Here is a 16,568-nt window from a genome sequence, read left to right as displayed (position 1 = left end):
GGTAGTCCGGGAGGCTGGAATTGATTCGTGCCATGACTAACCTTTCGAAGCACTTCATAATGATGGATGTCAGAGCCACCGGCCGACAGTCATTAAGGCACGCTGCTTGGTTTTTCTTAGGTACCGGGATGATGGTCGTCTTCTTGAAGCAGATAGGGACTTTAGATTGTTGTAAAGAGAGGTTGAAGATGTCTGTGAATACTCCCGCCAGCTGATCCGCGCAGGATCTGAGTGCACGTCCGGGTACCCCATCTGGGCCAGTCGCTTTCCATGGGCTGACCTTCAAGAAAGCTGCTCTGACATCTGCAATGGTGACCCCAGATACAGGTTCATCCAGGGCGTCCAGGTGGAGGGCATGCTCTCACTGATCCCTTGCTCAAAACAGGTGTTGAATGAATTGAGCTCATCAGGGAGGGGTGCGTTGGAGCCGGCGATTTTACATGCCTTCATCTTGTAGCCTGTTATGTGTTGCAGACCTTGCCATAGTCGGTGGGGGTCGTTGTGGCTAGCCTGAGACTCTAGCTTGGTCCGGTACTGTCTTTTGGCATCTTTGATGGATCTCCTTAGATTGTATCTGGCTTTCTTGTATAGGTCAGGGTCCCCTGACTTGAACGCCTCAGACCTGGACTTCAGCAAGCAGTGAATATCCCTGTTCATCCATGGTTTCCGGTTGGGGAACACACGGGTTTGCTTCTTTGGCACACAGTCTTCCACACACTTACTAATGTAGTCAGTTACTGTAGTGGCGTATCCGTTCAGGCTGGTCGCAGAGTTTTTAAATACTGACCAGTCCACTGATTCCAAGCAGCCCCGTAGGAGATCATCCGATTCCTCAGACCAACATTGCACAAGTCTCTTTGATGGATTCTCCCACTTCAGTTTTTGCTTGTAACCCAGGAGCAGGAGCTCAACCTTGTGGTCTGATTTGCCAAAGTGTGGGCGGGCGACAGAGCGGTAGGCATGTTTGATATTTATGCAGCAATGGTCTAGGATGTTTGGGCCTCTGGTGGAGCAGGAGATGTGTTGGTGGTAACTTGGTAGTATGCTCTTGAGCTTGGCCTGATTGAAGGCCTGATAACTTTTATGACCACATTTCACCCATTGATTTGCATGGGCTGTGAACTCACTGAGAACATTTACAGTATAAGATATGTTTTGTAACTTGTGTTATCCTTATAAATCTGTGTACATGTGTACTGATATAGATGGGGTGAAGGAGTATTGTATTATAGTTGTTATTTTCTTGTTTAATAAATGCACTATTCCATCATTAAAAGTTAATTGGCCGTCCTATGACTCTTCTATGATTTAAAAATGTTAAACTTAATCATAAATTCTCATCTATGTTTCCAAATCCCTCCATAATCTTTCCCTTCCCTACTTCTGTCATCTCCATCGACCCCATATCCCTCCGGGATATCTGTGCCCATCTAATTCTGGCGTCTTGAGCGTCTGGGCTGGAAAATTGGGCGGAGAGGTGGCAGATGGAGTTTAATCCGGATAAATGCGAAGTGATGCATTTTGGAAGAAATAATGTAGGGAGGAGTTATACAATAAATGGCAGAGTCATCAGGAGTATAGAAACACAGAGGGACCTAGGTGTGCAAGGCCACAAATCCTTGGCAACACAGGTGGAGAAGGTGGTGAAGAAGGCATATGGTATGCTTGCCTTTATAGGACGGGGTATAGAGTATAAAAGCTGGAGTCTGATGATGCAGCTGTATAGAACGCTGGTTAGGCCACATTTGGAGTACTGCGTCCAGTTCTGGTCGCCGCACTACCAGAAGGACGTGGAGGCATTAGAGAGAGTGCAGAGAAGGTTTACCAGGATGTTGCCTGGTATGGAGGGTCTTAGCTATGAGGAGAGATTGGGTAAACTGGGGTTGTTCTCTCAGGAAAGACGGAGAATGAGGGGAGATCTAATAGAGGTGTACAAGATTATGAAAGGTATAGATAGGGTGAACAGTGGGAAGCTTTTTCCCAGGTCGGAGGTGACGATCACGAGGGGTCACGGGCTCAAGGTGAGAGGGGCGAAGTATAACTCAGATATTAGAGGGATGTTTTTTACACAGAGGGTGGTGGGGGCCTGGAATGCGCTGCCAAGTAGGGTGGTGGAGGCAGGCACGCTGACATCGTTTAAGACTTACCTGGATAGTCACATGAGCAGCCTGGGAATGGAGGGATACAAACGATTGGTCTAGTTGGACCAAGGAGCAGCACAGGCTTGGAGGGCCGAAGGGTCTGTTTCCTGTGCTGTACTGTTCTTTGTTCTTTGTATCCCTCTGAGTTTAATCACTCCACGACTGCCAGCCATGCCTTCAGCTATCTGAGCCCTAAGCTCTGGAAATCCTTACCCCAATCTCTCCACCTTGCTTTCCTCCTTTCGACACACTCCTTAAATCCTACATCTTCGCTCAAGCTTTTGGTCAGCTGCCAATATATTTCCTTTTGTGACTTGATGTCATATTTTGTTTTATAATGCTCTTGTGAAGCGCCTTGGGGCATTTTATCACATTAAAGGTGCTGTCGAAACACAAGTTGTGGAAGCAGCTGCAAATCGATGCCACCGTTGTAATGAAAAGGCCCCTTAAATTTCAGAAAGTGAAGGCTGATTTATAAATTGCGAGAGGTAGTTTTTCAACACAATAAGCATGATTACGGCTGTCAGCGCACCGATAAATATTAGCTTACTCCATTAACAGGGTGACACAGCTACCAGGGGGAGCAGGGTTAATTATTCCACACTTCAAAAATATAATCAACTATTTAGCTCAATTATCATGTTTGGTATTCCGCAGCTTTATTTTGAATGATGTTACCCGAAATTGCAAAAACCTATTGCGGATACAAGAAAATTAGACACCGCGAAAAAATAAAAATGTCCTGATCTCAGTCTGGAATGACAGTAAATATCAAATCAGCTGCAAAAAAAAAAGAGAATCTGCAGACGTTTTGTCATCTTTAGATCATAACAGGTTACAGCACAGGCTTCATCAATACACCCGGAATTAGTAGGATATTTAATGAGGAACTATGCTTTGCTGGTATTTAATATTCAGTCCAGCACAGCTACACATTTACAAGTGCAAGCATAATGATTATAAACACAATCATTCGAAGGCCACAACTGGAGAGTGCAGATGTTCACCTGCTTCCTACTCTCAATTAGGATAAAATATGATTGCTTCTGACGTCCAAAGCTAATTAAAACAGTTGACAGTTTTTCCACAGTGGCCCAGTTTAAAGTTCCCCTTCCATCACTTTGCTAAACCTGGCAAATTTTGGTAAGCAAGGTAAAAGGAACCTCTTCTATTCTTGTGTTAGACTCTTTACTCTTATTAATCTGATAGTCCCCATTGAATTTAAGGCTGAGGACGAGTTTGTGTGATCCCAGGAAGACTGAATAGAGTAAGAATCTACTGAGGGACAGGGAAATCAAAACAACTTGAGGAGGAGGAATATGTTAGGAAAATAGACACGTTTTATTTCCTCCCTGTCATGTAAATTTATTATCATACCCTATATCGACAACATAAACATGTAAATTTATCCCCTTACCATATATATCCATTGTTACCATGTGAATTTATTGCCTTACCCTCCAGGGGGTACTGACTGGTATTGGAGTTGGCAGAAGGGTCCCACTACCTCTGTGATATTTCCTTCACGTGTTAGCCTTGACTGTGAGGGTCATCACAATGGAACCGTATCCCATTCTCATCAGTCATCCATGGGCAAGTGTTTATATCTGGAGTCACTGTAGAGGAGCCCTTTCCAAACTGCCCTCCTCACTAACTAAAGGAAGTTATTGTGCAAATATAGCTTTCTCCCCATGACGTTCCAGCTCAGGTCAAATCAATTCATCACAGAGCTGAGACCGCTTGGTCTGTACAGTACAGTAACACGCCAGGTACAGTGCTAAACATCCGCTGCACATGTATACCAACATTCATGCCAACACAAGTTGCCAAGGGCAGGAATGAGGGGATGGGCAAAAAATTGAGGGCATTGTAAGGTTTAGGTTATTTGTAGAAAAGGACAAAAAGCAATCCAGAGAAAAAATACATAACTGGGGGAGAGCCAACCTCACTGGGGTGAAAGCTGATCTGGTCCAGATAATGATGTGGAGTTGCCGGTGCTGGACTGGGATAGGTACAGTAAGTAGTCTCACAACACCAGGTTAAAGTCCAACAGGGTTATTTGGTAGCACGAGCTTCCGGAGCACTGCCCCTTCATCACCTGATGAAGGAGCGGCGCTCCAAAAGCTCATATTACCAAATAAACCTGTTGGATTTTAACCTGGTGTTGTGAGACTACTTACCGGTCCGGATAACTCAGTGGTGGGGAAGCTCTAGTATACAATAATTCAGGACAAAATCAACAATCATTTAGGCAATCGCGGATTAATTAAGAAAAATCAGCATGGATTTGTTAACTAACTTGACTGACGTTAATGCTGAGGCAACAGAATGGATAAAGGTAATACGGTCGATATGCTATACATGGACTTCTGATAATGTGGCACATAACAGGGTGGTCAGCAAAATGAGAACTTGTGGAATAAAAGGGCTGGTTCACGAAATGGTCGGTAGTAACATGGATGGGTGAGTAACTGGCTGAAATCCAGAGTAGAGGAATGTTTGTAGTGGAGCTCCCCAGGTGTTGGTGTTACAACCTCTGCTTTTCTTGATATTTATTAATGAATTAGATTTGGATGTACAAGACACAATATCAACATTTGCAGATGACATAAAACTTGCAAGTATTGTGAACCATGAGGAAGGCAGCACGGTGGCACAGTGGTTAGCGCTGCTGCCTCACAGCGCCAGGGACCCAGGTTCAAATCCCGGCTTGGGTCACTATCTGTGCGGAGTCTGCACATTCTCCCCGTGTCTGTGTGGGTTTCGTCCGGGTGCTCCGGTTTCCTGCCACAGTCTGAAAGACATGCTAGTTAGGTGCATTGGCCATGCTAAATTCTCCCTCAGTGTACCCGAACAGGCGCCGGAGTGTGACAAAGAACAAAGAACAGTACAGCACAGGAAACAGGCCCTTCGGCCCTCCAAGCCTGTGCCGCTCCTTGGTCCAACTAGACCAATCGTTTGTATCCCTCCATTCCCAGGCTGCTCATGTGACTATCCAGGTAAGTCTTAAACGATGTCAGTGTGCCTGCCTCCACTACCCTACTTGGCAGCGCATTCCAGGCCCCCACCACCCTCTGTGTAAAAAACGTCCCTCTGATATCTGAGTTATACTTCGCCACTCTCAGCTTGAGCCCGTGACCCCTCGTGATCGTCACCTCCGACCTGGGAAAAAGCTTCCCACTGTTCACCCTATCTATACCCTTCATAATCTTGTACACCTCTATTAGATCTCCCCTCATTCTCCGTCTTTCCAAGGAGAACAACCCCAGTCTACCCAATCTCTCCTCATAGCTAAGACCCTCCATACCAGGCAACATCCTGGTAAACCTTCTCTGCACTCTCTCTAACGCCTCCACGTCCTTCTGGTAGTGCGGCGACCAGAACTGGACGCAGTACTCCAAATGTGGCCTAACCAGCGTTCTATACAGCTGCATCATCAGACTCCAGCTTTTATACTCTATACCCCGTCCTATAAAGGAAAGCATACCATATGCCTTCTTCACCACCTTCTCCACCTGTGTTGCCACCTTCAAGGATTTGTGGACTTGCACACCTAGGCCCCTCTGTGTTTCTATACTCCTGATGACTGCCATTTATTGTATGTTGTGACGACTAAGGGATTTTCACAGGGACTTCAATGCAGTGTTAATGTAAGCCTACTTGTGACACTAATAAATAAACTAAACTTTTAAATCTTAAAGAGGTCATAGACAGGCTAGTAGATTACATTTGATGCAGTTGAGCATAGAGTGATTCATTTGGTAGGAAGAATGAGTAGAGGCATTATAAATTCCAAGATGCAATTCTAAAGCGGGAGCAGGAGCAGAGGGGCCAAAGGGTACACGTGCAGCAATGAACATCCCCAGCATGGAGGAATCTAACCACCTGCTGTTGACATTCAATAGTACGGTGCAGCCCCGTTGTAACGCGATGGTTGGGGTCCATAAAATGTTATCGTGAATGTTATCGGGGTCATGCTAAATCACTAAACCGGAAAGAGCAAAAAAAAAGGTCCAATGATTCATCGCGTCATATCCGATTTCGCGCTAAATCGGGGTGCATAAAATCGGGGTTCCACTGTATTACCATTGGCAAACCCTCACCATCAACATTTTGGAGGTTACCAATAACCAGTACCTGAACTGGACCAGCCACATAAATGCTGCGGCTACTAAAGCAGGTCAGAGGGGCTAGGAATTCTGCAGCGAGTGATTCATCTCCTGGCTCCACAGAGCATTTCCATAATCTTCAAAACACAAGTCAGGAGTGTGGTGGAATAATCTCAATATGCCTGGGTGAGTGCAGCTACAATCACTCGAGAAATACAACATTATCCAGGACAAAGCAGCCTGCTTGATTAGCGATCCATCCACCACCTTCAACATTGACTCCATCCACCATGAGTGCACAGCTGTTGCACCTGGAGCAGCTGCGATGAATATCTAGCTCATGTTAATATTTTGGAGGTAATATTTAGTTCTGGGAAGATTAAAATGTAACTGTAGAAAATGGGATAAATACAACTAAAGCAGCTTGGAGTCTACTACACTTGAAAGGCTAGGGCCATGTTGACTTAAGGGCAGTTAGAAAGGTAGGAGCCACAAAACAGTAGGTGAGTTTATTCATAGAATCATAGAATCCCTAAAGTGCAGAAGGAGGTCATTCGGCCCATCGAGTCTGCATCGACCGCAATCCCACCCAGGCCCTATTCCCGTAACCCTACATATTTATCCTGCTAATCCCCCTGACACTAAGGTCAGTTTAGCATGGCCAATCCACCTAATCCACACATCTTTGGACTGTGGGAGGAAACCGGAGCACCCGGAGGAAACCCACACAGACATGGGGAGAATGTGTAAACCCCCACAGTGACCTGAGGCGTGAATTGAACCAGGGCCCCAGGCAGCAGTGCTAACTATCGTGCCACCGTGCCGCCCTGGGCTGGGGAAGTTGTAAAGGAGGGATAATTGGCTTGGAGATCATTTGGAGGATAGACCAGAGCAGGCCAGAAGTGGAGCTTAAGATGGCTCTCAGGTTTCAATTTATGGGTGTGTTTGCTTGGAATGAGTGTTTTGCAGCAGTGGATGAGACTGCATTATAAAAGATGTGCAGATGTTAGCAGGCTCCAGACAGTTAGGCTGAGAGAAGTCACGGGGAGCTGAGACGGTCACTGGTTCCGTGCTGGAGAAGCCTGGGAAGGATTTATAGGTGGGTGTAGCTGGGAGACTGGAGGTGAGAGAAATCCTGGGACAGAGCCAGCTGTGAAAGAGCTGGAATGATGTTGGTAATTCGAGGCAGGATTGCAGCTTCATGAATCCTGTGGAACACAGTCTCAGGAGGAGAGTCTGAGCATCGGGAGGCGAGCAGTCATTGGGATAGTTCGAGATCCAGCGGCTTTTGAGGGAATTTACTTATACCTTTCTGACTTTGTTACGTTTATTCTGTCTGCTTCAGACTGTAGAACCCTGTGGTTTTACTCCTTAGTAAGTAGGGGGCAGCGCTCCGAAAGCTTGTGGCTTTTGCTACCAAATAAACCTGTTGGACTTTAACCTGGTGTTGTTAGACTTCTTACTGTGTTTACCCCAGTCCAACGCCGGCATCTCTACACCATGTTAATACATGTGACAATAATAAATCAAATCAAATACAGTTCTGGTCACCCTAATATTGAAAGTATATTATTAAACTAGAAAGAGTGCAGAAGAGATTGACTAGGATGCTACCAGGACTTGATGGATTGAGTTATAAGGAGAGGCTGGATAGACTGGGACTTTTTTCCCTGGAGCATAGGAGGCTGAGGGGTGATCTTATAGAAGCCTATAAAATAATGAGGGGCACAGATAAGGTAGATAGTCAACATATTTTCCCAAAGATAGGGGAGTCTAAAACTCGAGGGCATAGGTTTAAGGTGAGAGGGGAGAAATACAAAAGTGTCCAGAGGGGCAATTTTTTCACACCGAGGGTGGTGAGTGTCTGGAACAAGCTCCCAGAGGTAGTAGTAGAGGCGGGTACAATTCTGTCTTTTAAAAAGCGTTTAGAAAGTTACATGGGTAAGATGGGTAGAGAGGGATATGGGCCAAATGTGGGCAATTGGGATTAGCTTGTGTTTAAACAAAAAGGGCGGCATGGACAAGTTGGGCCAAAGGGCCTGTTTCCATGCTGTAAACCTCTATGACTCTAAGAGGCATTGAATTAACAGCACTGTGGGTGTCCTACACCAAGTGGAGGACAGTGGTTCAAAAAGGCATCTCTACCTTCTGAAGGGGAATTAGGGATGGGCAATAGATGCTGGCCTTGCCAGCAATGCTCATTTCCTGACCAAAAGAGAAAATGCTGGAAAATCTCAGCAGGTCTGGCAGCATCTGTAAGGAGAGAAAAGAGCTGACGTTTCGAGTCCAGACGACCCTTTGTCAAAGATTCCAGCATCCGCAGTAATTTACTTTTATCCTCATTTCCTGACAATGGATTCAAAAAGATATTGCTGGGAGATCGTTCAAACGGAACACAAAAATGGGTTGAAGATCTGCATTGAGACGGTGTCTTGTGCCACCTTCTCCTGGCATGTGACCATACCAGTTATGGTGAGACTGGTGCCAAGACAATCTTGTTTGTGTCGCTCTTTTTGACCACTATCCTGAGCGAATCCAATGACAATCTTGAAACTATCTCAATTCAACAAGAGGAAAATTCCCATCCATAATTTGAAAATGTCAAAGTGGTCACAAGGATGGTACATGTAAGTAATGGGCATGTCACATCGGGGCAGCAGTGGGTGCTCTTCACCTGCGGAACAAAGATATTCTACTCTGCACTAATCTGCTCTTGTGCCTGACCTGCTCAAAAGGGGACAAAACAAATTGGAAAATGGTTCATCCCAACATTGAACACCTCAATGAGCACAGAAGATAACTTGTGACTTTCCTTTTTGCTAAGCTTTAAATTTCCTCTCTCACATTCACGTCGATGCTGGTTATATTGAGGACCTACCTGCGATGGGTGTAAGTAAGGCTCCGGTGAAGCCAAGTTAGTTTGTACAGAAACACTCTTTTCCAACAGCACTTGAGGAAAGCCAAGCTTTTCGAATGTGTTCCTTTTCCAGTGTTTTCCCTCCTGCTGAGCCAGTGCTTCATCCTCACTGAAAGCCCGAACCACAGGGCCCGGCATGGGTAGAGGAAGGGCCCCATCACTCTCGTAACCAGACACTTCTTTCTGCGAATCCCAGCTGCTGCGCTGCTTGATGTGATGGAGCTGCTGTGCCTCCCGGGCGAGTCTCGTTTGGGTCATGTGCATGTCAGGATATCCCCGCAGCATCTCAGAGTCAGCACTTTTGCTGTCAGTCTGGCTCACCTGTGGCTTGTCAAGGGGTGAGTGCCGCTCCTCGGCCAGGAGCCGCTCAGGGACCGGGCTCATTTCTCCACAGCTCTCCCCTACCACACCACAGGTCTCCTGCGTAAGCGAGGGCTTCCTGCTTTTCCTTTTCCTCGTGTTTGGAGAATAGCCTATTGAAGATAACGAGTCGTGCTGGCTGGACCAGGACATGGAGTCTTCATGAATCAACTGGCTGCCTTGGTGACTGTACCTGGTTTCAGAGCCCTCCAGGCCATTGTAGTCAGTAGATCTTGATTCAGAACATTGAAAGTCTCTCACCAACGAATGGCTGTGTTGTAATGGGTAAGAAATGGTGGATGTAGCACTCGGTGAATACCGATGCTTTGTACTTGATTTGAACTTTGGGCTAGAGCCAGATTGTTCTACATACACCAGCTGCTTCACGAGTTCCTTGCCCACTGGGCTGTATTCTAAGCTCATGGATTTCTCTGGGCATTTTTGTTTTGTTAACACTAGATGCTGATAAGGAGAGTTCTGGCCCTGTTTGGGAGAGTGAAGCATCGGATGTGGCTTCCGAACAGGGGACTTCTGTGGTGACCCTGCTTTGTAGAGGCTCATCCCCTCGCACTGTACCTCCATCGGGGGCTCATCATAAATAGGAGCCTGGTATTCTACGGGGGGCTCTTCATAAAGAGGGGGCTCGTAGCCATAGCGAGGAGATGAGGGCTGAGATTCAAAGGAATATTTCCTATGCTGGTAATGGATTGGAGAATGGTAGGGCTCTCCTCTTGCCAGAACTGGGGAACAGCCACCAATGTGCTCTGCCCTTTTCAGGTAAGGGGATGGCTTGCGTTCAGTAAAGAAGACCTGGTTGTCACTGTCCGATGCAAAGCTATGAGCGTGAGATAGCTGGTGCCCCGATGGCCTACGAGACCGCGTCCCCGGCTGGCTCTCTGCATTTCCGTTACCCTGGTGCAGTAAGTAGCTTGGCTCCCGGTCTGCAACTTTGATCAGCATTCGTTCCTTGGTGCCAGTCATCCACCGATGAGGTGAGGTCCTGCAAAAGAAAAGCAAACAGGAAGAATTAAAAACCAAGAGACCCAATAATAGGAACAGCAGCCAAAGAATGCCAAACTATTGGTGCATGGGCACCTGTCTTTAACTGCCATGATTGGTTAATCTGCTTTGTACAGTCACAATAAACATCTCATTTACAGAAAGACATTTCTTCAAATAGGTTGACTTTGTGTTGGGTTTAGACCCAGTGAACCTGGCAGGTCAGCTCATTCCAAGCGGGCAGCAGGCGATTGCTTCAAACACTTGTCAGCTGCTGCAGTCCAGCACAGTCCAAGAACATCCGCCATCATTAACCGGCTGCGAGCAAATTTCTGTATAATTTCCTTGCTCCTCCTCGACTTTTCCACAGAACCTATCAATTATACAGCAATTTCCTGTGTGACCAGAAATTTCAATCTGTGTTAAAAATGGATTTTTTTTTGAATGATCAGTTGTAGTGTTTAAAAATAATTTGGAGAAAGCAACTTTGATGGGGGAGGAGGAATAACAGGTTTACAATTAAATCTGGGGAAAAAAAAGTTTCAAAATGGAGCCAGTTTGTAACTTATGCTTCAAGATGACCTTTTATTTTGGTTCAAATCATAGAAACATTGCAGCATGAAAGGAGACCCTTCTGCCCACTGAATCGGTCCCAGCTCCTTGGGGCTCTTCCACCATAACCCTGCAATTCGTTTTTTACTCCTTTAAGTAATTGGAGGCAGGTTGCTAGCGGAGTGCCGCAGGGATCAGTGCTTGGTCCTCTGCTCTTTGTGATTTTTATTAATGACTTAGAGGAGGGGGCTGAAGGGTGGATCAGTAAATTTGCTGATGACACCAAGATTGGTGGAGTAGTGGATGAGGTGGAGGGCTGTTGTCGGCTGCAAAGAGACATAGATAGGATGCAAAGCTGGGCTGAAAAATGGCAACTGGAGTTTAACCCTGATAAATGTGAGGTGATTCATTTTGGTAGGACTAATTTAAATGTGGATTACAAGGTCAAAGGTAGAGTTCTGAAGACTGTGGAGGAACAGAGAGCTCTTGGGGTCCATATCCACAGATCTCTAAAGGTTGCCACTCAAGTGGATAGAGCTGTGAAGAAGGCCGATAGTGTGTTAGCTTTTATTAACAGGGGGTTGGAGTTTAAGAGCCGTGGGGTTATGCTGCAACTGTACAGGACCTTGGTGAGACCACATTTGGAATATTGTGTGCAGTTCTGGTCACCTCACTATAAGAAGGATGTGGAAGCGCTGGAAAGAGTGCAGAGGAGATTTACCAGGATGCTGCCTGGTTTGGAGGGTAGGTCTTATGAGGAGAGGTTGAGGGAGCTAGGGCTGTTCTCTCTGGAGCGGAGGAGGCTGAGGGAAGACTTAATAGAGGTTTATAAAATGAAGAAGGGGATAGATAGAGTGAACGTTCAAAGACTATTTCCTCGGGTGGATGGAGCTATTACAAGGGGGCATAACTATAGGGTTCGTGGTGGGAGATATAGGAAGGATATCAGAGGTAGGTTCTTTACGCAGAGAGTGGTTGGGGTGTGGAATGGACTGCCTGCAGTGATAGTGGAGTCAGACACTTTAGGAACATTTAAGCGGTTATTGGATAGGCACATGGAGCACACCAGGATGATAGGGAGTGGGATAGCTTGATCTTGGTTTCAGATAAAGCTCGGCACAACATCGTGGGCCGAAGGGCCTGTTCTGTGCTGTACTGTTCTATGTACTGTTCTAAGTATTTATCTTTTGGGGGCTACTATTGAATGGGTTTCCAGCAGACTACCAGGCAGCGTTGCTCGGTTGCTGTCATTCCATGAGCATATCAGAAAAATCGCTGAATGTTACAGGTTAGAAGGAGGCCATCTTTCAAAGAGCAATCCAATTAGCCCCACATCCTTGCTCTTTTCTCAAAGCCTTGCACATTTTTCCTTTGCAAGTATTTATCCATTTCCCAGATGAAAGTTACTATTGAAGCTGCTTCCACTGCCCTTTCAGGCAGTTCATTCCAGATCCTGAGTCTTTGTGTAAAATGAATTCTAATTTGCTCTCTGGTTCCCTTGTCATTATCTTAAATAGAAATGTTAAGCAAGTCTTAGTAAATCTTCTACGAAAACAAAATGTTGGTACATCCTTTTATAAGGCAGTTAACTCATAGGATTCAGAATTGCAATACAACTGACGTGGATTCATTAACTCACTGATCCAAATAGTGGCAGACCTGCGATCAATGAGGACTTCAACACAAATGCTCTTTTCAAGCACAACTGTGCTTGGAAAGTCAAATGGTGTAAAACTGTGTGGTTCACTTCTTTTCAAGCTCAACTTTGTGAGATTGTGTGTTTTCTTTTTTAAGGCCCAGCCTCAGGATAAGGTGCCAATCGTTTAGGACTGGGGAGAAATTTCTTCACTCTGAGGGTTGTAAATCTTTGGAATTCTCTACCCAAAAGGATTATGGGTGGATATATTTAAGCCTGGGATGGTTAGATTTTTTGGGGTCTCAGGGAATATTTTTATTTGTTCATGGGATGTCATTCGTTAATGACCATCCCTAATTGCCCTTGAGAAGGGCCAGGGACCCGGATTCGATTCCCGGCTTGGGTCACTGTCTGTGTGGAGTTTACACGTTCTTCCCGTGTCTGCGTGGGTTTCCTCCGGGTGCTCCGGTTTCCTCCCACAGTCCGAAAGACGTGCTGGTTAGGTACATTGGCCGTGCTAAATTCTTCCTCAGTGTACCCGAACAGGCGCCAGAGTGTGGTGACTAGGGGATTTTCACAGTAACTTCATTGCAGTATTAATGCAAGCCTGCTTGTGACACTATTAAATAAACTTTAAACTTTAAGGTAGTGGTGAGCTGCCTTCTCCAATCACTGCAGTCCACGTAGGGATCAAAGGAAATAGCGAAAGGGTGGAAAGAGGAATTGAAGTGAAAGATCAACCATGATCATATTGAATGGCAGAGCAGGCTCAAAGGGTTGAATGATCTACTCCTGTTCCTATTTCTTATTTCCATCTATTATGGGCTGACAAGTGGCAAAGAACATTCATGCCACACAACTGCCAGGCAATGACCATCGCCAACAAACCATTGGATCTAACCATTGCCCCTTGACATTCAATGGCATTACTATCACTGAACCCCCACTATCAACATCTTGGCGGTTACCATTGACCAGAAACTCAACTGGACTAGCCATATAAACACAGTGGCTACAAGAGCAGGTCAGAGGCAAAGGAATACTGCGGCGAGTAACTCACCTCCTGACTCCCCAAAGGCTATCCACCATCTACAAGGCACAAGTCAAGAGTGTGATGAATGCAGCTCCAACAACACTCAAGAAGCCTGACACCATCCAGGACAAAGCCGACTTGATTAGTACTCCATCTACAAACATTTGCTCCCTCCACCATTGACACATAACAGCATCCATAGGATGCACTGCAGGAACTCACCAAGGCTCCTTAGACAGCACCTTTCAAACCCATGACTGCTGCCATCTATAAGGACAAGGGCAGCAGCTGCATGGGAACACTACCACTTGGAGGTTCTCCTCCAAGACACCATCCTAACTTGGAAATATATCCTTCACTGTTGCTGGATCAAAATCTTGGAACTGCTTCCCTGACAGCACTATGGGTATCCCTACACCACATGGACTGCAGCAGTTCAAGAAGGCAGTTCACCACCACCTTCTCAAGGAGCAATTAGAGATGGGCAATAAATGACGCTCACATCCCATGAATGAATGAAATAAAATTCTTACGTTCTTATTTGTTGTGAAGGTGTAACTGACATTCGAGTTCCTTCACTCCACCATCGATAAGCACAACCTTCAGCTGGTTAAGCCCTAAACTCTGGAATTCCATCCTTAAACCTTCGTCACTCTACTTATTTCTCCTTTAAAATACAGCGCCACATACCACATGTCACAGCGCCGGGGACCGGGGTTCGATTCCGGCTTGGGTCACTGTCTGTGCAGAGTCTGAACGTTCTCCCCGTGTCTGCGTGGGTTTCCTCCGGGTGCTCCGGTTTCCTCCCACAGTCTGAAAAACGTGCTGGTTAGTTGCATTGGCCATGCTAAATTCTCCCTCAGTGTCCCCGAACAGGTGCCGGAGTGCGGCGACTAGGGGATTTTCACAGTATTTTCATTGCCGTGTTAATGTAAGCCTACTTGTGACACTAATAAATAAACTTAAAACTTACTCCTGAAGACCTACCTCTTTGACCACGCTCTTGGTGACCTACCCTCATATAAAGTAAGTAAAGTTTATTTATTAGTCACAAGTAAGGCTTACATTAATATTGCAATGAAATTATTGTGAAATTTCCCTAGTTGCCACAGTCCAGCGCCTGTTCGGGTCAATGCATCTAACCAGCACGTCTTTCAGACTGTGGGAGGAAACCGGGGCACCCGGAGGAAACCCACGCAGACAACGTGCAAACTCCACAAAGACAGTGACCCAAGTCAGGAATCGAACCCGGGTCCCTGGCACTGTGAAGCAGCAGTGCTAACCACTCTGCTACCATCCCATGTCTCATGTGTTGCCTGGTTAAAGTTTGTCTGATAGATGTCTGCCTTAGAGTATTTTATTATGTTAACTATGCGAGATAGTAAAATGTAAGTTGTTGGTATTCTTGGAGCGATTGTGTTTTAGAAACAACCTGAGCACCACCATCGACCACTTCAGAGGGCATCAAGGACGGGATTTTATGGCCTCGAGTGAGACTGGAAATTTCCACCCGGGGTCAATGGACGTTTCCGTTGTCCGCCCCTCACCCGCTCTGGTTTGGTGGCGGGCGGGGTGGTAGAATTCTGGCACAAGAGTGAACTCTGAAAGTGTAACTGGGCAGATGGGATAGACTCTCTTCCCTCATGATACTGATACACCAGCTGTGTTTCATGATAATCTGGCAGCTGTCATGCTCAATTTTTCCTCACGTACCAGATGTATTGAATTCAATGTCACAACTCGTTATATATAATGGGAATTATAACACATGGAGAGTTACTACTCCTGTGTCATAGCGCTGCATTACCTCGGGGTGCAGAGAATCTTAAAGTAAAGTAAAGTCTATTTATTGGTCACGAGTAGGCTTACATTAATCCTCTAGTCCCCACACTCCGGCGCCTGTTCGGGTAACACTGAGGGAGAATTTAGCATGGCCAATGCACCGAACCAGCACATCTTTGGACCGTGGGAGGAAACCGGAGCACCCAGAGAAAACCCACGCAGACATGGGGAGAATGTGCAGACTCCGCACAGACAGTGACCCAAGCAGGAATCGAACCCAGTGTCCCTGGTGCTGTGAAGCAGCAGGGCTAACCACTGTGCCACCGTGCCACCCGTTTTAACCTATCTTATTGTATCCTTTCACAGTACCATCCCCATCATTTTGTCATTTCAACATCTGACTCTTTAAGTAGGTTTAACAGCTGGTTCTCAACCATCCCCCTCTGCTTGGCATTCCCACTCATGATCAGTGCCTCTCACAAACATACCTGGTACCAATGGACACACTGCAAATAATTTGAACACACTTTGGAAGCAAGTTTCACTCATAGAATTCCAACAGTGCAGAAGGAGGCCATTCGGCCTATCAAGTCTGCACCGACTCTAACAGAGCATACATAATACCCTTGTCCGATCCCCGTAACCCCACGTATTTACCCCACTAATTCCCCTAACCTACACATCTTGGGACACGAAGGAGCAATTTAGCATGACCAATCTGCTTCACCTGCACATCTTTGGACTGTGGGAGGAAACTGGAGCACCCGGAGGAAACCCATACAGACATGGGGAGAACATGCAAACTCCACACAGTCACGCTAGGTCAAATGCAAATGCTAAACACGTGATATTGGACCTTCTGCCGGTTTCCAGTTCCCTTTGTATCGAAGTAACAAATATCCAAGTAAACGGACTGGGCCAAAATGACCAGTTCATAAAATAGTGACACCCACCCATAGACTTGCAGATAGTGAGAAACATTGTCAGAGGCTACAGAAGGATATAGATAGGCTGGAAATTTGGGCAAGGAAATGGCAGA

The 16,568-nt window shown here is 46.1% G+C and overlaps 1 protein-coding gene across 1 annotated transcript in view; it reads right to left on the bottom strand.

Moving 5' to 3' along the window:
• The window catches only part of arhgap39 (Rho GTPase activating protein 39), a 144,978-nt gene extending 134,829 nt beyond the window's left edge, over positions 1 to 10,149 (bottom strand). Inside the window, exon 1 of the mRNA XM_078231153.1 lies at positions 9,129 to 10,149. Within this exon, the coding sequence (XP_078087279.1) occupies positions 9,129 to 10,109 (981 nt within the window). The 5' untranslated portion in view covers positions 10,110 to 10,149. The remainder of the gene's footprint in view (positions 1 to 9,128) is intronic.
• Between the last annotated feature and the right edge of the window lie 6,419 nt (positions 10,150 to 16,568).

Source organism: Mustelus asterias, chromosome 2, assembly GCF_964213995.1.
Source record: "Mustelus asterias chromosome 2, sMusAst1.hap1.1, whole genome shotgun sequence".
In the NCBI taxonomy this organism is placed as follows: Eukaryota; Metazoa; Chordata; class Chondrichthyes; order Carcharhiniformes; family Triakidae; genus Mustelus; species Mustelus asterias.
Note: the sequence above shows the minus strand (reverse complement) of the source record. Positions and strands in the feature narration are given on the sequence as shown.